Source organism: Scophthalmus maximus, chromosome 17, assembly GCF_022379125.1.
Source record: "Scophthalmus maximus strain ysfricsl-2021 chromosome 17, ASM2237912v1, whole genome shotgun sequence".
NCBI classification, from domain to species: Eukaryota; Metazoa; Chordata; class Actinopteri; order Pleuronectiformes; family Scophthalmidae; genus Scophthalmus; species Scophthalmus maximus.
The window spans coordinates 13,333,637-13,355,297 of NC_061531.1; the positions used below are offsets into that span (position 1 = coordinate 13,333,637).

A 21,661-nucleotide genomic window follows, 5' to 3' on the forward strand; every position below is an offset into this window, starting at 1 on the left:
CTGTCACTCAATACAGTGCTGCCGAAGAAACACGGAGGTGTCTTAATAAAGCGTCTTCGATTGGAAGACTCTACTCACATGGTATCAAATACTCCAGGAGATCCTCCTCTCTTGATCAGCGTCAAATTCACAGAACTTATAAATTAAATCCCCAAAATCCGCACTGGTGTTTGACACACGCTGCATCGTGCTAACTACACAACGCAGACAAAATATTCCGCACCGGTGAGTAAAAAAACAATACATTGGGTTTTTTAGATTTCATTCGATTTTGGTAAATTTGTTATTGAGCCCGTCATTCAGCTCAATTTAAATGGCATGAGTTTGATTGTATTCTATAAGATTAATAATATTAGAGTAATGTCAGCTTTAAAAAACTAAAACAAAAAACACAATTTGTGGATGAGGATCAATTGAGTTTTCTACACCATCACCTGTAATTTCAGTATTTTCAATAGGAAATCAATAAGTATTACGAGTTTATTTATAATATTTTAGCAATAAACTGTTTTGTTTTTTAAACAGAGTGAAAACATCTGTACTGTAACTTGATGTATTTTACCAAAGCTGCAAAGACAGTGATTCATTGTTTATTCTTATCATAAACCAAACTGCTGAATGATTTAAAACATGCCAAATGCATATCATTTTATAAAACAGACAATATGACAACAGGCAGTAAGCAGCTAATATAATTGATTGTAAAATAATTGTTTTATATATATTTACTGTGATTAATCAGTTGAAGCTGCCATGACATTCTCCACTTAGTGTTTAATGAAATATAACAAATATCAAGTAACAAGTTGAGAAAAGTCTTTTTTTCAGAGTAGAATACAAATGTTTCAAAACTGTCAAAAATACTGTCTAAAATATTCTGTTTTGTTTACTCTATTTTCAGTCCATGTCCTCAGAAAAAAACAAATGATTAAGGGGATAAGCATCTTTGGCAATGAGCTTCACTCCTCCGTCAGTGTGATTAGTCCCACAGGAGGAGTGTGTGTGTGTGTGTGTGTGTGTGTGTGCGTGTGTGGCCTGAGGTGGAGTAGACAGCCGAGGTAGACGAGAAACACCATCCACCCAGGGAGCGAAGGGAACAAAGGTCCACATTTAACCAGAATAGGCCCCTTGATGGTTGTAGAAGGAACGATCACAGCCTCTGGCTTCAACAGTCCGTTCACTGGAGGGGGGGCTCAGGTGTACCGCATGTGAGCACGCTCGCATTTTCAAAGAGGTCGCGCAAATCAGCCTGACTCAGAGCAGCTGTAAATAGTCCCAGAGCCCAGAACAGAACTTGACATTCAGGACCTTTTATTAGAAAAACAGCAAAAGATTTTTTTAAAAAAGAAGAAAAAAGAACATCTTCAAACTTGCGGTCCTCCCGTAAATGGTCAGAGACAGAGACGAGGCCCAGGACACCTATGACGGTTTGCTTCATGTCTGACTTCAGTTATTATGCCATCAATCAAGCCATTATGACATTTATTGTCCAGGTTATCTTCCGTTTTCTGGTAAGAAATCAGCTTTAGGTATATCTAAATGTCAGACGCAGGCTTTTAGGAGCTCCGGGGGAAATTACCAAAATTTCCACTGCTCTTACTAACAATAGTCTTAAGCAATTGTCTATGTGCAGAATAGGAACTTTTGTCATTTTAATTTGGGAACAGCAGCCCTTTATACCCTGCTGTGCAAGGGTGGGGCTTTTATCTCGGGTCCCTTAAGTGAGTTAGGTGTCCCCGAATGCAGGCAGCCACGATTCCCAGAGGAGAGTCCACACAGACACAATTACAAGGTAACTGCCTGAGGAGAAGCCCTGGCGGTGTTTGTAATACGTCTTTGCTCTCTGGGAAATATCTCGCTTTACTCTGCAGCTAGTTTAACTCCCACTGGGAATGAACTTCTCAACAGATTTAAAACAATAATTTTTAATGAACAACAGTCTTTCGACACACGAGCGAAACTGTATGACAAAACAAGATGAAGGATAAATCCCCTTAATAAACACATGGCTCTAATGGGAAACTGTTGCCGTAGAGTGAATTAGTGCTGCCCAGAAGACGGTAAATAAGTCTTGTTGTCCTTCTCCCATCACAGTCCTGGTTTTTGCAGGTGTAGAAACATGGAGAGAAATGTGTCTTCACCACTCAACATGACCACTGTCCCGACTCAACTCCTTGTCAATGCCACAGGGGACATCAATGCCACAGTGAAACCCTTCAGCGTGTTTGACGGGTGCGATCACCAGGTGGAGGGCATTCTCTTTGACCTGACCCTGCAGTGCATCAACGTGTTCTTGGGGTTCCCCGCCAACGTACTTGTCATCGCAATCCTCATCCGCAACCGCAAAGAGCCCTCCACCTCAGACATATTCCTGGGCTGCCTGGCCGCAATGGATGTCTACTTCAGTGCCATGCCCCCACTCAGCTTCCTCAACCTTTACCTCTGGCACAGCAAAGGGGTGTGGTCCGCCCTGAAGTTCTCCTACGGTGTGAAAGACACCAGCGGCCCGTTGTTCCTCTCCTGCATCTGCCTGGATCGCTTTGTGGCTGTGGTCTTTCCGATTCAGTTTGGGCAGCTCAAACACATCAAGTACAGGCTAAGCCTCTCAGTTCTGGTCCTCTGCCTCACCTTCGCCTATTCAGCGGCCAAGACAGTGGGAGGCCTCCCCAACTTTGAGAAGGTGTTCACGGGTGAGGTCCTGGCGACCTTTACCTGGATGGTTGTGTGTAACATGAGCATCCTGTGGGTCCTGAAAAGGTCCCGCGGTGCAGGGAAAGACGAAATGCACCCCATGAAGAGGAAAGCCTTTAAGATGGTGCTCTCTATCCTTTGCATCATTGTGTTTAACTACCTGCCACCTGTCGCACTGTTCCCCTTCGAAGACTTCTACTCCCCTGATGTGTTCCGCTGCTACGTGCAGCCCGTGGGCTTCGCCTTCCTCAACGTCAGCAGCACCATCCAGCCACTTGTTTATCTGTGTCGTCTGGAGAAGGCGCAGTTCCTCTCGGACGGCTGCGTCAAGAAGTGTTGCCCCTGTGCCGCTGAAGAAAATACTAAAGCCCCGCCGGCGCAAAATACTTGAGATTTATATTCGAATATCAGACGTATTCATGTACATTTGTCAGTTCAGCGCTATAAATCTAACTGTGAATTCATGCATGTCTTGGTCACTGATTTTATTTCAGTTATATGCATGATAGGTTTGTTGGCAGAAAATAACACATAAATGTATCTTAAAATATGATTAAATGATGACAAAACAAGTGGAAAAACAAAGCTTTGATTTCATGATTTAATAAAGTCATGTGTGCTATCAAAAAAGATTTTCCAATCATACAACTTCATACTTGTTTTCGGAGCTGCTGTCTCCACTGCGCTGAACTCCTACAAAATATTTGTTTGGCTTTGGCGCCACCATGTGTACAAAATAGACCAATAAACAAGTATCATACAAAATCCCTCCAAAACAAAGCACCTTCTGACCAGGGAATCGTTACTTCTCTTGAATTAAATATCACTTCAAGAAGCTGGAACTTGACTGGAAAACGAAAACCGACATGCGCGCGTGGGTGTTGGTTTTCATATTCCAGTTGGTACTTCAACTTGAATACATTAACCTATGGGGACTCGTTGCAGAGACAGAAACTAAGGTCCCTACATGTGTGTAAAGACGTTTTTTGAGGATATAGATTAAGATTAGATGGTTTTGGGTTAGAGTTGGATTTAGATAAGGCAAAGGGAATGCAGTCCCCCCACTGCGATAGTGAAACAACTTTGCATGTGTGTAACACAAAGTGTGTCTTAAAGTGCGTAGAGCTGGACAGGTTAGAAACAAATCATCGATCCCTGTCCAACATAACATGGATTGATCCTATTTCCTTTCTTGCCAGGAGTATAGAATAACAATATATCATTGTGTAGATATGTTGATGGAGCCAGAAGCAGGTTGTGTTATTTCAACATAAAGACTGGAACCCGAGGGGTAACCGCTAACCCAGAACTACACAAAGATAACACCAATACCCCTTCCAGCACCTCTAAAGGTCAGCTTATTAACATGTTATTTCTCAGCTGTTTAATTTGCACAAAAGTTATGTATAAAAACATAAATTTGCTGTGTTACAGGGGGGTGGTTATGTGATGGATTATCACCCCTGTTAAACAGTGGCTTGCCATTTTTTCATTTTCATTTTTGGTAAACAAACATTTTTAACATATATATCATGTAATTTTCCATGTGATACAGTCCTCACCCATTCCAATCCATTCCAATGTGTCTCTTTCTCCTGTGTCCTTTTTGCTACACATTGTTTTTACTGTATGTACAGAATTCAAGGCTGTACATTTAAGTACTCTCTTGAAAAGTGCTATAAAGTTGTTGTTGTTATTATTATTAAGTTATTAGCATTGGAAACTCAAACCATTTCAGATGAGATGTTAATTTTGTTAACTGGTTATTGACGCAACATGGTGACAAGTACCTTCTCCGGCATTATCCTCAACGGATGACTGCTTTGTGTATAAAAGTATGGAAGTAAAGTTTCCGTGAATGTGTGTGTGAATGCACAGAGGACTGTGTTGTCAGCGGGGTCAACAAAAGACACCGTCCCTTTGTCGTAGTCCAGTTGCACTTTGATTTGTCTCGGCGCTTTTGAAAGTGTCAGCGGTGTGGGCGGGGAGGTCATCGCCCTGAACTCTCCGTGTCGGAAACACAAAGTCCAGAAGCCGTTTTCGGGCCTGGCGGAGACTTCACCGTTCCTGGGCACGGACAAGGAGACCACGCCCAGGAGCCAGTCCTGATTACTTCCCGTTTCCACGACCCAGTGGTGACTTCCTGAACCGAGCGGAGACATGGCTACCACCTCGGCGCTGATGTGGAAGCGCTCTGGGTTGTCAGGGCAACAGCTGGGCTGCTTTGAGTAGTGGAGGGAAGTGAGGTTGTCGGACAGGATGAGGCAGGGGTGTGCTGTGTTTGGGTCCAATGTCACTGGAGCTAAAAGGCAGGAAATGAGCCACGAAGATTTATACGTTGAACATGGTTCGGTTTAGGACAATTCTGCTCTATGAGCTTCTGAACCTCTAGAAAATGAAATGAGATGAACTCACTGTAGTCAATGTGGTCCAGCATTTTCTCCCAGACTCTGTACTTGAGGTTGCAGAGGTGATTGGTCACATCGATCAGTAATCCCGACATGTTGTCTGAACCAAGCACATTGCTTTCGCTTCTGTCACAACAACAACAACAGATATCCTACATTGAGACGACGTCACCGCCAACACATCAAAGCAAGACGGAGTGTGGATATAATACAGTTGACCTACCTGTCCTGAGTAGCTTGAAAATTCTGGAGGGGGGGAAAAAAATTACAAACATTGTCACTAGTGAAACATTTTTTCTAAAAAGCTGAAGGTAACGAGATCGAGCAGACCTTCAACAGAACCATATCGTCTTCTTTCAGCTGCTCGTGTACGACCGAGATGGTCTCCGTGAGGGACAGCACCTCTGCGGAGAGTTCTTTGAGCTTATCCTTAATTCCCGCAATCTTCTCCTCCTCCTCCTGTTTCACAGCTGCCAGTCGAGCCGACTCTTCCTCCCAGAGCACCCGGCGGAGCTGCTCGAACTGGCTTCTGATCAAGCTCTGTGTTTCCATTGCCTGACACTGTGGGATATTTATTTATCTTTTGCAAATTAATGACTTTGTCTCATCGATGAGACGCGTGTACGACTTGTCATCTCATCACACGTTACCTTGATGTACTTGGACATTTCCGCAGAGGTCTGCTGAATTCTCGTGAGCACTTCCACTTTCTCTTGCAAGATTTTAAGGGATATAGCGAGTTCATCCTGAGATCAAAGAGGTTTCAGTCAGCAGAGATCAGGAAGCTTAATAGAAGCACTTTGAGTAGCTTTGCATATCTTTGGCCTACATTGATCTCTAAAAGGTAACAGCGTGGATTAGCAGGATTATCCGGACGGACTTGTGGAGCAGCATTCTTCCTTTAGGTGTTACTGTAAATGCCTTATCTTTACCAAAAATAACAGTCAGTTTTGCAAGCTGCCAAAATGCAATTGTGCTTCGTTCATTCCCCCTTACCTTGCAGTCCAGCACTGCCTCTTCTATAGGCGAGCAGTCGTGGGTCTTGTGAAGCTTAGAAGACTGACACACCACGCAGATGAGCTGTTTGTCGACCAGGCAGAACAGTTTCAACCTCTCCCCGTGCAGGCCACAGTTCGTCTTCTCCTCCTGTGCCACCGGAGCCTGGCTCCTGACCTGCAGAAGGGACGCGCACACATTTCTCAGAGCCAAATTGGAGGGAGGATTGAACTTGGACCCGGCTCTTTTCCTGCACACTGGACATTCACGCAGGCCCGTCTCCCAACAACGCTTCACGCAGCTCCTGCAGAAGCTGTGGCTACACGACAGCAGCACGGGGTCTGTGAAGATGTCACAGCACACCGGGCACGTCAGATCCTCCTCTGGCAGTGACATGATCGATACCTCCTCATGGACAGTAAAAAAGTAAATCCACAGATCACAGCAGCAGACGTCCTCAACGATTCCCCCGTCCCACCATAATTAAGCGAATCACGCTAAGACTTGTCTCCCGAGTGCACTAACCACTTATCTATTGTTCTTGACACAGGTAGCAATATGCTCTCTGTTTTCCTGTGCACGACTTCTGTGGGAGTAACTTCAATCATGTGGCAGTGTGTGAAACACTGTATGCGGCAGAGCAGGCAAACAGGAAACGAAGCTCTATTGGTCAGGTTTTTGGACAGCTTGAACCTGGTTAGTAACTTGGTGCATGTTTTGGAATGCGATCATTCAGGATATGAATGTGAACGTTCCAGTGTTGACGTCCATGTTAACAGCTCGAGGCTGCACACAAACATACCTTTCGGGCTTATTATTAATTCAACATAGTTTAGCGACTGACCATTTAAACAGGGGATGTTCAAGTGAAAACTAAAATACTGCAATTGAGTAACTGTAGCATTGTTTCACTGCTCCTCATGTTGTGTTCACAGGATGATTTCTGTTTTTTGTTTTTTTTTACCTGAACAGGCTAAACCAGCTCCGAGCAGACATGGATATGTTTTTCACCGACAGGATTTTACCATAGCAACCGAGAGGACACCCACGAAAAACAATTTAATGTAAGATAAAACATGTCAACGGGTCATAATTTAGGTTGTGATAGTACAAACTATGATTTATGTAAAACATATCTCCCTAGTATGCATGATTTACACACCATACAGCATTTGCTGTGGGCTGCAGATCAATATTTGCTCACATGCAGTATAAAGAACCGGAGGAACATGGTTTTCTTTGTAAAAAAAAAAGAAGAAGAAAAAAAGAAAAAAGGCTGCAAGCAGAGTATTAAATAAGAGGCAGCCAGGAATTGAATAAAGAACACAGGAAGTGGTTGTTTTTCCAAGTGACAAGTTGTTGGATGAAGCATATTTTAGGTTTGTCCTTGATTCTGGGTGTGAACATTCAGAAATGTACCGTTAAGTGTCCACCTTTCGGGTCTTAGAGTGGAGAATATTTCTTTGTTTAAGTACTGAACAGCATTCGCTTTTCTGTCATGATAACCTGGAAATAACACAAACTTAACCATTGTAAACTTGCTGAAGGGCCAATATATTATTAATAACTGTGAAGACATGCAGTCCATTTGATAAGACTGTGGACTTAATGGACAGTTATTTATAACATCAGCTTTTAAAAAATGACATTTCTGACTTACCTACAAATTTTGTATGCCCATAAATATCGGTGTCTTGCTCTTTGGCCCATTGTAATAGTAGTTAGACTACTGTGATGAAAGGTAATAATAAGATCAGAAGGGTGGAGCAAACTGGTGGTCCCCCTCTTTTTTTACTCAGGTTTTTTATTTGAAAAATGTTTTTAAATAAAATTAAAATAAAAAATTAAACTCCTGGCACTATCAGTACGTACTATCAGTACATCAAGCAGATCCTCAAACTTCATTTGTGTTTGTCCTTGTCCTTTGAAGCCATGGCGGAATGCTTTGAACGTGATGAATACATGATGCGTTACAATGTTGAAACAGAAAAACACTGACCTTGGTAGTGAAGTGAGTAGCTACAGTAGGCCTCCATCGTGTGTGCGTGCGCGTGCGCGTGTGGGAGGAGTGTATGTGTTCACTCAGTCCGTGAGAATAATGAGAATCTGACTGAGGCACCTCCTCCCATCCTATCGGGAATTTCCACGGATCTGGGTTCCTCCCTCTCTCCTCCGGTCTATGGTTGCCATGGCGATGACGTCAACTTGCGCCACCGATTCAGCCCAGTAGACGGTTTCGGAGGCGGCGCAACAAAACCCCGACGATCGACTGCGGGAGCCATCATCATCCTGTCGATCTCTGCACATTCACATCTCCTACTCGATCGTCCTCGTACCCATCGCTCCAAGATGCGCGAAATTGTGCACCTGCAAGCCGGTCAGTGCGGAAATCAGATCGGAGCTAAGGTAATACACAGTTTTGCTTTTTCATTTTTACTGCTGCGTTCTGGTGAGGCTGCGAGCATTCATGCATGAACGCCACCGTGGCGCTGAGAGGAGACCTCTAATCCATCCTCCCAGATTTATCTTTGCCTTAATAAATCTCCCAGCCATCAAGAAACCTTAATCAAATTTGCTTACTTATATTTTCTGCAGAGTATATGCAGTGATTTATGCAATGAACAAAAATAATACCCATGCAAGAGACAAAAAATATTTGAATTTGATAATTGCATGCAAAATTGTGTTTTGATATGTTTTTGTTTCGTTTTGTGCTGCAGAAGATTATGTAAGGGCTGACTGTAGTAATACCTTACTGACACTGGGCAGCTGCCCCTCCCCCTTCACATTTCTTGCCCAATTTTACCTACAAGTCTTTTCAAGCCATTTCATGTTGAAAAATGTCATTAAAAACACGTGAAATTTACATAAAAAAATATTTGTAAAGCTTGTGTTTACAATACTGTGTGTTTTCCAATTGCATCGCTGCTACTTATCAGATTATTGCCCTCTGCTTGATTACTCCATCACTTGGGGGGGCATGTCCGCATATTGTTGCATAATATTATTATTTTTTAACTCTGCCTCTCCCTCCTCTCCCACCATGCCAATTTTTTTCTCAGTTCTGGGAGGTGATCAGTGACGAGCATGGCATTGATCCCACTGGTTCTTACCACGGCGACAGCGATCTGCAGCTAGACAGGATCAGCGTCTATTACAATGAGGCCACAGGTGCAGATTCACACACACAGCAAACCATGTCATCCCTTCCCTCTCCTACTCAGTTTTCCTACTATGCAAAATGATTTCCATACACGTCTGTGTTATGCATCGCGCTGAACGAGAATGACATCCATTTGGCTTGATTTCAGGAGGGAAGTACGTTCCCCGAGCCATCCTGGTGGACCTGGAGCCTGGTACGATGGACTCAGTCAGGTCCGGCCCCTTCGGGCAGATCTTCAGGCCGGACAACTTTGTTTTTGGTGAGCTGATGTGAATTTGCCGATGATGCTGTAATCACATGAGATTAGATCAGCTCAATAAATTTGTGATAATCTTGATTGTAGGCCAGAGCGGAGCTGGAAACAACTGGGCCAAGGGCCACTACACTGAGGGAGCCGAGCTGGTGGATTCCGTCCTGGACGTAGTGAGGAAAGAGGCCGAGAGCTGCGATTGCCTTCAGGGCTTTCAGCTTACTCACTCCCTGGGTGGTGGTACTGGATCTGGCATGGGCACCCTGCTCATCAGCAAAATCCGCGAGGAGTACCCCGATCGCATCATGAACACCTTCAGCGTGGTGCCTTCTCCTAAGGTGTCCGACACCGTGGTGGAGCCCTACAATGCCACCCTCTCCGTCCACCAGCTGGTGGAGAACACTGACGAGACCTACTGCATTGACAATGAAGCTCTCTATGATATCTGCTTCCGCACTCTCAAACTCACCACCCCCACCTATGGCGATCTCAACCATTTGGTGTCCGCCACCATGAGCGGAGTAACCACCTGCCTGCGTTTCCCCGGACAACTCAACGCCGATCTCCGCAAACTAGCTGTCAACATGGTGCCCTTCCCCCGTCTTCACTTCTTCATGCCAGGCTTCGCCCCCCTCACCAGCAGGGGCAGCCAGCAGTACCGCGCCCTGTCTGTGCCGGAGCTCACCCAGCAGATGTTCGACGCCAAGAACATGATGGCCGCCTGTGACCCACGCCACGGCCGCTACCTGACCGTGGCCGCAGTGTTCAGGGGCCGCATGTCCATGAAGGAGGTGGACGAGCAGATGTTGAACGTGCAGAACAAGAACAGCAGCTACTTTGTTGAGTGGATCCCGAACAACGTGAAGACCGCCGTCTGTGACATCCCACCCCGCGGCCTCAAAATGGCCGCCACTTTCATCGGCAACAGCACGGCCATCCAGGAGCTGTTCAAGCGTATCTCCGAGCAGTTCACCGCCATGTTCCGTCGCAAGGCCTTCCTCCACTGGTACACCGGTGAGGGCATGGATGAGATGGAGTTCACAGAGGCCGAGAGCAACATGAACGACCTGGTGTCGGAATACCAGCAGTACCAGGACGCCACGGCCGAGGAGGGAGAGTTTGAGGAAGAGGGAGAGGAGGAAGTCGCCTAAAACCTCTGCCCACCCAACTGACAAACTCCATTTCACCTTCACCCATCCCCCTAACTCCACCCCTGTCATACCTTTCCATCATGAATTGAATGGTCTGCCACACATCGATGTTAACTGATACTAGTGACGTTTTTGGTGAAAATGTTTTTGTATGTTGTGAATGCACTGAATTATTTAAATCCTTTCATCTGTCTTGTCATTGCCCTGCCAAATTCAGCAGCAAGGGATTTTAACTGTGAAGCCTTGGAATTGGAAGATAATTAAAATCTTTACATTTTTACTGCCTCTTGAGTTCGTCTTTTCTTTTATTGATTAATTTGATGTGTGATATGACGTTATTAGACACCTTACAGTATCTGTCACATTATGAGGTGGGGAGTGCTTCTCAACCTGAAGGTCAGGCCCCCTTGTAAAGGGTCACAGCATGAACATTATTCATTTAAATGCAGAGTCGTCATAAATCTATAAAGTCCAATGACAATTAACCAATCTGAAGAGAAAATCACTGGTTGTAGTTTGGCTACAGATCACGGAAAGCCCCTCGAGCATGTGGCAAGCTAAGGCTGCTAACTTACATTGAATGTCAAATAAAAATGTTTTTGATAGTCCACCTAGTACATTAGAAAAATGTTCAAAATGCAGCTCGGATTTTGAAACACATTAGGTGTGAAAATTGGGGAATATTGAAGGTACAAATACTGTATGATTCCACTGAAATCTAAATAAGTTAAAGGATGCAGGGTAGGAAACAGCTGTTAGGTACAGTACATAAGTTGAACACAGTACACCAGTAACAATTAATGTTATGTTATGTGTTTATATTAAGAAATTATTTATGTCTGTTATTTTGTTGTTCTCTGCTCCTTATCAGCTGAATTGTAAATAAGCTTCTCCAGAACTACTTGTCAGTACATTGCATCCAATAATATCAGAGTGTGAATAAAAAACATACTTTAATATTCACAAATTTTTTTTGAAAGCCTGCCTAGATGTGCTCTCTAATTTAAAACAGAGGAAATGTCACTTTTAAAATAAACTTGATTTGGGGGGGGGGACCTTTCAGTATCATAACAAGCTCAATAATAGTCCAACCTTCCTTAATAATAACCTTATTTAACATCTAACATAATGCTGATGACATTAAATGACCAGAAAACGACTTTATATGTTAACGGTATACTTCAGTCGAGTCGAATAACATTACTTTTCATCTAGTTTTCCAAATGTTTTGAATAATTAAAGTGATAACAGACCTGTGATAAAAGATAAGACTCACTTATCATGTTTTCATTAAATGATAGATAACATTTTTCCCCCCCAGTGAGACTAACAATGCCTTCGCTGTTTAAGTGACTTTCTCCAGTGCTCTGAGGGCTGAACTTTTTTTACTCTGTGATCATTAGCTTTGCTGTTTCATCGTCCTTAAACATTCACTGCTCAAATACATAGTCATGAGACTGTTTGTCTTTTTCCCAATGCTGCCCGGACTTTTTAGACCTCTTGCTCGTTGCTCAGTACGTTGCCTCATTCCATCCGCTTCCCACCCTGATCTCATGGCTGGGTCTGCATACCATAATTATAATCATAACTTTAGTGACATTGTTTTGTTTTTTTAAACTGGCGACTCAGAACAAAATGACGTCCCCACAAGAACTTTGTAAATGCTAATTTAGATTTAATCACTCACCTATTACACAAATATGTTGTTATTAATTTGACAAAAAAAATCAATAATAAATATGCTGTGACACTTTAAAACACATCTTCTTTATAACAATGCATTATCTGTGAAAATTTTCAAATGACGATTATTCAAAGAATACTTCAAGTGTAAACAACTGTTTGCTTTTTGCTGAGTATAAGTTCCCACTGTAGCCTTGTTTTAATCACACAACAGCAGGTTCGATGTTTGATTACTCTCATTGTTAGGCAAAAATAAATTATCAATTTTAAATGTAACGGACTCCTCGGGACTTAGTGGGGGAAAAAAATTGTTTGAGGTAAAGGATAAGTGTAGATTTTGCCAGTGATAGTATTATTCTTTTTTTAAATGAATCAAATCATGTGCTGGTGCATTATCATTTGAAAATTAAGGCAACTGAAAGAAGTAAAAATGTCAAGTTAACATTATTAGTGGTGATAAAATACTGGAGCTCCTGTTTCACTTGTCCAGAAGACAAAAAAAACAAAAACTACTTGAAATGTCCAACTGTCTTAAAATCCACTGGAAGATACCTCCATGTGCGTCCCCTCGTGGAGCCACACACGGACCATGCGGTGCTTGTCGAAACGAAGCGGAAAGTAAATGCGTCATGTTGAGGATGCCTCAAACTTGGCGCGCTGTCCTCCCTTACACCTGAGAGACTCTTCAGCTCCAGGGGGAGAGCCTCGTCACACGGGAGCGCTGCCGCGCACACGTTCGCCGTAAACGTAAAGGCACAGCATCTCAAATGAGTCGCTCCTCCTTTGGTAGCTTCAGTGCGTCGGGTGCCGCCGCGCTGCTCGTACCGGACTGCTCCTCGGCACTGGGTCTGTACGTCCCTTCGGTCTGCCGCTTCTTTCTCACCACGCAGAAGAGCCAGCCGAGGACCGCCAAGACGATGGCCAAGACGCCCAGAGTGACCACTGGGGCCACAATAGCCGCAATGTTGTATTCCTTCAGACGGGAAAAACAGAGGGACAGGGATCGATCTGGTGAAACTGCATAATTTGTGATCTCACTTACTGAACATGATAAAGAATTTTTCACTCACAGTAGTCGTGTTAGAATGGGTGTTATTTGCAATGGTGGTATAATTGCCTGTAAAGAAATAAGAGCAAAAACATCAAAAATACTGTAGTAATACTGCATTTCACTCTGAGCAGAGCAATATAATGAAGCCTGTTAATAGTACTGCTTGTAACCTATTGGTGTTATCCATTAACTACAGTTTTGTTGATTACTCCTGTAGTATTTCTTCAATTCGTTGTTTAGAGCCTTTGAGCAATCAGGTTACCACAGTGAATGTAAGTAAATGGGTTCTAGCAGTAATCTGGATGGATTCAAACGAATAGCTCAATATTTTGGTGAGCGTGTTTCCAGAGAACCAGAGGAGGAGACTCCAGGAATTCACTGGTCATGGCCAAGAAACCGTCCGGGAAACAACCCCTCTGTTAAACTGCAAACTGAAGCTTTTACATTTTTGGTTTAGCACAGATTCAACAATGAGATTCAGTGTGTTAATCAGCAAACTTTACAGGTGCCAGTTAGCGGATTTGTGTCGCCTCAGACAGAGCCACGCTAGCTGTTTCCAAAGGTTTCCAGTCTTAATACTGAGCCAAGCTTAATGTTTCCGCTACTGTGTAGATCGCACGTGCAGAGAGCATTGTTTGAACTTTTCCTTTAAGTACATGTAAAGGCAGTCGTTACAATATAATAGATGAACGCAGGCATACAGAGGGACCTTTAGATCCAGTTGTGCATAATAATGCACTAATGAATGATGATAGAGATGTGACTGGCCAAAGGATCAATGCCCTTAACACAAAAAAACACTGATCTAATCCTACTGTAACCATTCAAAACGGTGTCATTTAATTACATCTAAGTTAAACTTGAAATCCAGTGATGCTGACATTTACTTTGACTTTTTACTAAGTTGAAAAAAGAGGAACCAACATCACACCAGATGTGGCCTTCAGTCTTATAAAGACTTAAGAGGCAACAAACATAAAATGTAGCAGACATCCTGCCAGTTCCCGGTTATTTTATCCATGACCAGCCATGTGATCAGTAAGTGACATCATGAAACTGCGTGGTGACCACTTGGAACAGTGGAGTGAATGAGGAGGGGGAGAAGTGCAGGAATGTGGAGAGTGCACTGCGGCTATACAGTCAGCTGAGTCACACACAACACACCGGTTTGAAATATGGAGAGGGGGGGGGGGGGGGGGGACTAAAATCCCTTGTTGTTTTGCGTGTTTGTGTTAAACACGACAACATGGCTTAGAATCAGTTTACAGGGAGAGTAGCATTTTGGAAACCAACCTGCTTTTTCTGAGTCAATCATTCACTCAAAAAGTAAACTTTGCAAGGACAAAAGTACAACCTGATAACAGGGGGTTGGGGGGGGGGGGGACATTCCTGCTTAAAAAAACAACCAGGTGATCGTATGGTAAAATATTTTTTGGGCATATCAATGCACTGTACCTATTTCTCATACAGCACAACGCCTGGTTCATAAATCATTTCTTAGTTGCTGACAGGCCTGTGCATGTTACAGATTTGCTCTGGAATGTGTCCAACTTTTTTTCTTCATTTATTTACTTATCATTGCAGGATTTAATGGTGTGTGTGTGTGTGTGTGTGTGTGTGTGTGTGTGTGTGTGTGTGTGTAGGTGTGGTCAGGAACACAGGTTTATCTGAGGGCTGAGGATGAAGAGATGGTTACTGACTCACCCGACACGGGGTTACTGCTCACTAGCAGCAGTAAAACGCTCCCGACCACAGCTCCAGGAATGACCAGCGCATCCGGATGAGCTGCCATCTCTGCCCGGGACCAAGTGGGACGCAGACTGGGGTCGTCGGGGCGTCAGCTCGGGCCCATTTCACCAGGCCCAACATTCACTGCGTGTGTGCGTGCGGATATGTCGTCTTCTTGAACAGCTGACGACACATTGTCGTCAGTATAGTGATAGAGACAAAATGTGCTTTACTGTGAGGTTGCAGTGAGACAGACACCAAACACCATACAACCACTGAGTCACACACATTCAGCCTGATGCTGAATCATAAACCTGCTCAGGCCACAAGAAAAGATAATCAGCTATTAATAGCAAGGGGTATAAAAAGCTCCAGGGTTCAACTCCTTCGCATCATCTTCAACAATATTATCATAATTACTAATAATGCAGCAGGTGCTATGCTGTAAAGATGAATAATAAAACACACACACACACACACACACAAACACACACACACACACACACACACACCCTTGATCCGGCTGTTTCCAGGTGGTGGTCAAAGGCAAAACGGGAGACATGGAGCAGATGGATTTCCTCCTCACGAACGAACCATGTCGCTTCCGCCTCACCTTGTCAAAAGTGAAGCGGCGACAGGTCGGTGTCAGTCCGCTGAGCAACACTGGCACAGCAGGGATCCTCCTTCGGTAAAAGCTCCCGAACTAGATCCTCGACCGCACTGCCCGTTCGCTCCTATGTAAAGCAGTTGGGTGTTTGTTTGTTTGTTTTCTTTGCTCCTTCTCCTCTTCGAATCGCCATTGGTCACATGGTTCAGTTTCGCGTTAGATCACCTGAGCGCAGTTATCTACCTGCTGCCGCGCGCGGACAGGTCCTCCTTTGTGCGCCGGCGAGGGGGGAAGCTGCTGAGGCAGAACAGACTCAAATTCTTCTGTTGCCTTAAAAAGAAGAAGAAGAGGAAGAAGAAAAAAAGATCCTCTGAATGTATTGTATTATCTCTATAAGAAATAACTCCAATCACCTTCGGGCTCACGGGCTCCTGTGCGCAATGGGCGTCTGACTCTTCATTTCAAGTAGTTTTCAAAAATAAAAATAAAAAACAGAAAAGAAAAGTTCAGTTTGATGCCATGTTGCTTCAACCTGCTGGAGCACAATGTTTGACTGTGCTCCCCTGCCCAGATCTTACCTAGCAACCTGTCCGGTGCTGCTGCTGGTGCTGCTGGTGGGGGCATGAAACAGCGCCCCCGTCAGTCCTCGTGTTTCCCCAACATGAGAAAAGGATATCAACATTCCTGAGATATTTGAAGGATGAATTTGGCTGCCAGCTGGTCCAGTGGGCTCCTTAATCCGCGCCTAATCTCTCCTCCTCGGCTCAGAGGGGCAGAAGAAAAAGGGGAATGGCTGCTCCAGGGACTAATCTGCGGTGCACGGCCCGAGTTCTCATCCGGAGGCCGCGTGAGAGAGGACTGAGGTGTTACAGCAGTTGGTCATTTCTTCTGACCGTATCGTTTCTGTCCATTACTCACTGTCCTGTGTGTAGTATTTCAGTGATGTGAGATTAGACATCATTGAGTAAAGAAAGACTTTTTTTATATCATCACTGATAGGATGTCATCACTATCCTCAGCTATAGTAAGTGTATAAGACAAAAAAAATACTGCATTGCTAGAGTTACATATATTGTTTTATGTACCGTGCACTCTTATCAAAGAATGTGTTTGTGGTTGTCCAATTCAGTTCAGGTCTCTTCAATTTTCAAATTTCATCTTACTGTCACTGTAAGTATGGTAAGCCAGTATATTAACATGTTTCAATGTCTTCACTAAAAGATATGAACAAGTTTAATAGGCATTTAACCTGTTTTTATTGTCAATCACTTATCAAGCAGGAGCAGATGCCAATAGGCATATTTTTTTTTATAGAGTGGAAGTACAAAGTTTCTCTCCAAGTTTGAACTTTGACCCCCCCACTGACCAGTGGAAACTACATTCTGTTTGAGATACAATACAGTTTTTAGTGGCGTCGTTGTACATGGAGTTGCTCTCAGTCACTTCAAGCAATGTGGCCTTGTTTTCTACAGAAAGCCTGTTTTCAGTCAGTTGTCCCAATGACTATATGACTGCAGGCCAATTGTTTACACAGGATGTGGACACAAGATGTACACTGAAAGCCCAGCAGTAGTCTTTTCAATAACTTTTATCTTTGTGAAGGATATACATAATCAATATCTGCTCAGAGGAGAACAGTTTCAGGCATGACTTTCAAGGCTGTATTGCAGTATCATGGTATTTGACTGCACACACAGTTCAAATTCCGAATGCACCTCCCAACCTAACGTAACTATGCAGAAGTTTTCATAATCAAAATAGCAGCAGAATACATGCAACATATAGACTTGAGTTGAGAGTTGATAGATCTAAAGTTTATGCTACATTGCAATAATGCTTTCCACAGATTTAACCTGTAATTTCAAACAAATTGTCTCTCTTAATATTGTGTTCTTATGAATTTAAAACATTTATTGATTAGAGATATTCAATCTGGTTATTGTGTATTTTAAAACACGTTAGGTTCATTAGAACCATCACATCAATGTTAGTCTTACTTGTTTCATTTATATTTGACTTACAAACATGCATCACATTAAGTGTATTAGTTTGTCTGGGTTAAATCTGTGTAATCCAAATGGATGGAAATGTTATGTTCAATCAAAATGGATAAATCTTAAATATTATAGGCCTGGAAATATATTTTTGTCAATGATAATTTCTGTAACCCCTCTACTCCCAGACTTTGCCACTAGGGGGCAATATAGGCACTTTGCCTTTCCTTTGACGGACGGACTGACGGACCACTGGACTTGCCGTAGGCGCGGCAACACAGTCACAGCGGCGGGACAGCGGTATATGTCCGCGGTGGATTATGCAGCCCAATTTTAATTGAAGCTGTTTACACTGCACGTCAACTAGTGTCAATTTATTCAGAAGAGGGGGAAAAAAAGCCTGGGTTTGATTACAAGCCCGAGTGTTTGGTAGACAATACTGTTGACGCCGGTTAGCTTTGTTGTGGTAGTGTTGCTTTCAAAGCATTCCCCGGGAAACTGTGTCATATACGTTTAGCCTCGTTGTAGCGCCCCAGCAACAATGGCGAAGGTGCAGGTGCTGAATGTGGCGGTTCTGGATAACCCGAGTCCCTTTGGGAACCCCTTCCAGTTCGAAATAACGTTCGAGTGCATGGAGGACCTCCCCGAAGGTAGGTGAACACCAGCACTTCAGCGCGAACATTTTGCTATTTCAGTCTGTGTAAAAAAATAAAAAATGCTAACAGCTAACGCAGTGTGAGCTACACTGGCTACTTGAGCACGGAAAGTCTTCGAGCTCAAGGGGACGTTGAGAAACAAGGCGATAAGTAAAGTGAGGTCCACTTTGACCGTGGTGTGTTCCGTCTTAAAGTTGTCAAACTCAAGATCAAATGGTTCAGTGATGCTAATGCTGACTATTACGAGACCTTGAAAACGTCACTACTTCTACTGTTAATGGCACATGTAGCATGTTGCTATTTCTGTCTGTAGTTATTATGAGTGGGTTGTAGTTATTACGACTAGACAGCATATTTTAGTGTCTACTTCGATCTAATTTAACAGCACTTAGAGTCCAAATCTTAGTGCCAGATGTATTTCAATTTTTATTTAAAAAGTGACGTCTGTGCAGCTCATTGGTTTGAATGGGAAGGACAAAATAATAGGAACACCTGCCAGTGTAACACGAAACAGTTCAACAACACCACGAACTGCATGTCCCCCAAAAAAAGTTAAGGAATGTTGAATTAACACCTCACAATATTAGTTGCACGTTATAACTTTATTGTAGAGCAGATTTATTGCTGGATTGCTGTCACGCTGCATTCATTTTAACCAGGCGTTCCTAATAAACTGACAGCTGAGTGTATTGTCAGTGGGTATCCCAACAACTTTGCCGTCTGCTGTATTGTGTAACTCACTGACTTGCTCATTGAGTTTTGCATTTCTAAGAATGTGTGTGTGACTTTCCCCGGGCACATTTCTTTGTAACCCAGCTGTCTGTTTTGGCGAGAGACCAAGACCAAATAAATTTTAGTATATAAGAAGCTTTTCTCTAGTAATTTTTGGTATATTTACTTGATCAACGACTTATATGATCAATTTATTATCAATTATCTTAACTTCAGTTTACTTCTTTTTGTCTTATAGACCTGGAGTGGAAGATCATCTATGTCGGCTCAGCCGAGAGTGAAGAATATGACCAAATCCTTGACTCAGTACTGGTGGGCCCCGTACCTGCTGGGAGGCATATGTTTGTATTTCAGGTATGTTTGTTTAGGGCAAAGATCTAAAACATCATACCATATTTGTTCTATCACACATTCAATATAGGCAATTTGCATCCTCTGACATTCTTTTTTACTATTATCAGGATCTCATTCTCCCATGCATCGTTTTCTTATCCGTCACTGAGCAATAAAAGATTGGATATTAAAAGCAACCACTTTAACATCTTTCAAACCACTGGGAGTAGGGCTGTGGTTATTGCAATACTGAAGTTACACCGTCATGTTGACTAAAAATCTAAATGGCTTCAATCATGGTATGAGCCACATATTTACATATTTATAAATGGTCAAAATAGACTGACTGAATTTTGATGTTCTCGTCTTTTATATTGACAAATGAGGATTAATTGCACCACACTGGTGCTGTTATCCCCATCTGAGTGGTGAGGAGTTGAAATTCTAGAAATTAACATATTCTATATAATTATGCACATCTCTCATATTGTTTCTCTTTTAACAGGCTGATGCCCCAAACACTGGACTGATCCCTGAAAGTGATGCTGTTGGTGTAACTGTGGTGCTGATTACCTGCACATATCGTGGCCAGGAGTTCATTCGCATTGGTTACTATGTGAACAATGAATACACGGATCCTGAGCTTCGTGAAAATCCACCAATCAAGCCAGACTACACACAGGTCAGACTGATGTTTAATTTATGGATAATCTCAGTTTTCAGACCAACAAGTCTACCTGATGCTTATTTTACTGGTTTTAATACTTACATTTTTACATCTAGTTGAAGAAGAGTTGTGAACAAAATTTGAAAGTTTTTTCACATAAACACGATACAAACATTAGTCAACAATCTAGTTTGTCATTAAATTAATCCCAAAAATAACAAGAACAAAAGTAGTCATCGAGTAGCATGGGAATACAGCTTTTTAATTCTGATGAGCCTGCACTTTGGAGTAAAAAAATGCTAAGAATGGTTCAAAATATAAATATTTTGATCATAACTTTTGTAATTTGTCAATGATTTTTTTTATCTGTAATGAAAAGGGATTTTTGTCAGTAGCTGTAACATTTTTAAGGCAGCTGACATTTGGATTTTTTTTCAAGGATAACATGTTACAATATTTAGCGGCATTTCCGTTTTTTTCCCTTTCAGCTTCAGAGAAATATTCTGGCATCAAACCCACGTGTTACCAGGTTCCATATAAACTGGGAAGGCTGTGCAGAGCGAATGGAAGACTCTGAAAATGTGGATCCCACGTCAAACTCTATGCTCCCTCCATCCTGTCTCCCAGGCAAGGCCCCACCCTTGGGGATACTACCAGATAACTCCATGGACTGCTTATAGAAAATACCCGGAAGACGTAGCAATGACCTGAAAGGTGATCAATCGCGGCATGAGACTTTATTAATGAAGAATGCCTGTGGACATTCTAGTGTGGATGTACAAACATCTTCGCCTTACAGCTGCACTTATTTTACTGAGGCTTGTTGTCACAAAGGGAACTCTCCCCTTGGCCGTGAGATGAGTGTTTGTTTCCGAGGAAGATTACAGGAATCTCAATGGAATAATCACCAATAGCTGGGGAGTTCATTGCCACAATTGTGAAAGCAATATTGAAATAGTTAAACTCATGGAAGGGAAAACAGCAGCTCTGAAATAATGTTGCTGAGCTGAAAGGGAGGAGTAAGCTGTGGTGTGATTCTCCTTCGTTCCCTTTTTGTTGGTGCAAAATGGATTTGTACCCATTTAAGGAATTTCAGCACTGAAGCAATAGGCAAATGCATTGCAATATGTTGCTGTACAAGAATGGCAAAAATCTGCCATTATATTCGTGTTCAAATTCCTTATGCACTTAAACCCTTTCCTACTTAGATTGTGGTGTTTTGTATAGGCTGCATCACTTCAGGTTTTTTTTCAGTTTGCCATTTTCTGTTCCAAATAAAAGAACATTGTATTTGTTATGTGTCAGTGTGATAGTGAGATCTATATTCCAAATTTTTTTTTGTCTTGCTTTTTCTTATTTTAAGTACAGAAAGAGGAAACAATATAAACCACTGTTCAATGCATCTGCGCCTAAAACATTTGAAATGTTTCCACAATTCACCACATATTCACTTTCATTTTTCCACTGTTAGTTTAAAGACATGCAGAGTACAAACTCTGCAACACAAATGTCAGTGTGAGTTTGCCCTTATATTTTCACATTTTACTAAAA

The 21,661-nt window shown here is 42.7% G+C and overlaps 5 protein-coding genes across 14 annotated transcripts in view; 3 read left to right on the forward strand and 2 right to left on the reverse strand.

The window, feature by feature from the left end:
• Positions 1-15,287, forward strand: part of LOC118288238 (G-protein coupled receptor 183-like) — a 42,314-nt gene extending 27,027 nt beyond the window's left edge. Inside the window, exons 6-7 of one of the 3 annotated variants that reach the window (XR_007029917.1) lie at positions 7,068-7,159; positions 15,037-15,287. Coding sequence is in view for 1 of the 3 variants with exons in the window: in XM_047328372.1 (XP_047184328.1) it covers positions 2,190-3,082 (893 nt within the window). In the remaining 2 variants the exon portion in view is untranslated. Of the gene's footprint in view, positions 1-2,189; positions 3,272-7,067; positions 7,160-15,036 lie in introns of those variants that run through there. The other 2 variants (XR_007029916.1, XM_047328372.1) reach the window with 2 other exon arrangements.
• LOC118288234 (nuclear factor 7, brain) lies at positions 3,278-6,992 on the reverse strand. Its single transcript, XM_035614096.2, has 6 exons — positions 6,096-6,992; positions 5,750-5,845; positions 5,430-5,660; positions 5,323-5,345; positions 5,107-5,225; positions 3,278-4,993 (listed from the first exon to the last, which is right to left on the reverse strand). Exons 1-6 carry the CDS (start codon positions 6,489-6,491, stop codon positions 4,455-4,457), a joined length of 1,404 nt encoding a protein of 467 aa, XP_035469989.2. The 5' UTR covers positions 6,492-6,992; the 3' UTR covers positions 3,278-4,454.
• tubb4bl (tubulin, beta 4B class IVb-like) lies at positions 8,150-10,939 on the forward strand. Its single transcript, XM_035614099.2, has 4 exons — positions 8,150-8,501; positions 9,158-9,266; positions 9,407-9,517; positions 9,602-10,939. The coding sequence occupies exons 1-4, from the start codon at positions 8,445-8,447 to the stop codon at positions 10,657-10,659; spliced, it is 1,335 nt and encodes a 444-aa protein (XP_035469992.1). The 5' UTR covers positions 8,150-8,444; the 3' UTR covers positions 10,660-10,939.
• crb3a (crumbs homolog 3a) lies at positions 12,314-16,320 on the reverse strand. 8 transcript variants are annotated; one of them, XM_035614106.2, is made up of 6 exons: positions 16,142-16,319; positions 15,972-16,022; positions 15,634-15,855; positions 15,098-15,304; positions 13,413-13,459; positions 12,314-13,315 (listed from the first exon to the last, which is right to left on the reverse strand). In XM_035614106.2, the coding sequence occupies exons 4-6, from the start codon at positions 15,183-15,185 to the stop codon at positions 13,106-13,108; spliced, it is 345 nt and encodes a 114-aa protein (XP_035469999.1). In that variant the 5' UTR covers positions 15,186-15,304; positions 15,634-15,855; positions 15,972-16,022; positions 16,142-16,319; the 3' UTR covers positions 12,314-13,105. The 8 variants fall into 8 exon arrangements, with proteins under 8 accessions (XP_035469999.1, XP_035470000.1, XP_035469997.1 ...); XM_035614107.2 differs by having other exon boundaries at positions 15,954-16,022; XM_035614104.2 differs by having other exon boundaries at positions 15,972-16,058.
• A 1,660-nt stretch (positions 16,321-17,980) lies between these two features.
• Positions 17,981-21,407, forward strand: asf1ba (anti-silencing function 1Ba histone chaperone). Its single transcript, XM_035614102.2, has 4 exons — positions 17,981-18,372; positions 19,349-19,464; positions 19,949-20,125; positions 20,599-21,407. The coding sequence occupies exons 1-4, from the start codon at positions 18,264-18,266 to the stop codon at positions 20,788-20,790; spliced, it is 594 nt and encodes a 197-aa protein (XP_035469995.1). The 5' UTR covers positions 17,981-18,263; the 3' UTR covers positions 20,791-21,407.
• The last annotated feature ends 254 nt before the right edge of the window (positions 21,408-21,661 follow it).

What these genes read in the sequence shown, in the direction of transcription:
- LOC118288234 (XM_035614096.2), bottom strand. Translation starts at nt 6,491, where the DNA reads ATGTCACTGCCAGAGGAGGATCTGACGTGCCCGGTGTGCTGTGACATC. An exon ending in AAATGTCCAAGTACATCAAG is followed by an intron (nt 5,661 to 5,749) that starts GTAACGTGTGAT and finishes AATATCCCACAG; the next exon opens with TGTCAGGCAATGGAAACACA. An exon ending in TTTCAAGCTACTCAGGACAG is followed by an intron (nt 5,226 to 5,322) that starts GTAGGTCAACTG and finishes TTGTTGTGACAG; the next exon opens with AAGCGAAAGCAATGTGCTTG.
- tubb4bl (XM_035614099.2), top strand. Translation starts at nt 8,445, where the DNA reads ATGCGCGAAATTGTGCACCTGCAAGCCGGTCAGTGCGGAAATCAGATC. An exon ending in CTATTACAATGAGGCCACAG is followed by an intron (nt 9,267 to 9,406) that starts GTGCAGATTCAC and finishes GCTTGATTTCAG; the next exon opens with GAGGGAAGTACGTTCCCCGA. An exon ending in GCCGGACAACTTTGTTTTTG is followed by an intron (nt 9,518 to 9,601) that starts GTGAGCTGATGT and finishes TCTTGATTGTAG; the next exon opens with GCCAGAGCGGAGCTGGAAAC.
- asf1ba (XM_035614102.2), top strand. Translation starts at nt 18,264, where the DNA reads ATGGCGAAGGTGCAGGTGCTGAATGTGGCGGTTCTGGATAACCCGAGT. An exon ending in GGCATATGTTTGTATTTCAG is followed by an intron (nt 19,465 to 19,948) that starts GTATGTTTGTTT and finishes CTCTTTTAACAG; the next exon opens with GCTGATGCCCCAAACACTGG. An exon ending in TCAAGCCAGACTACACACAG is followed by an intron (nt 20,126 to 20,598) that starts GTCAGACTGATG and finishes TTTCCCTTTCAG; the next exon opens with CTTCAGAGAAATATTCTGGC.
- crb3a (XM_035614110.2), bottom strand. Translation starts at nt 15,185, where the DNA reads ATGGCAGCTCATCCGGATGCGCTGGTCATTCCTGGAGCTGTGGTCGGG. An exon ending in GAGCAGTAACCCCGTGTCGG is followed by an intron (nt 13,460 to 15,097) that starts GTGAGTCAGTAA and finishes ATTTCTTTACAG; the next exon opens with GCAATTATACCACCATTGCA. An exon ending in CCCATTCTAACACGACTACT is followed by an intron (nt 13,316 to 13,412) that starts GTGAGTGAAAAA and finishes TCCCGTCTGAAG; the next exon opens with GAATACAACATTGCGGCTAT.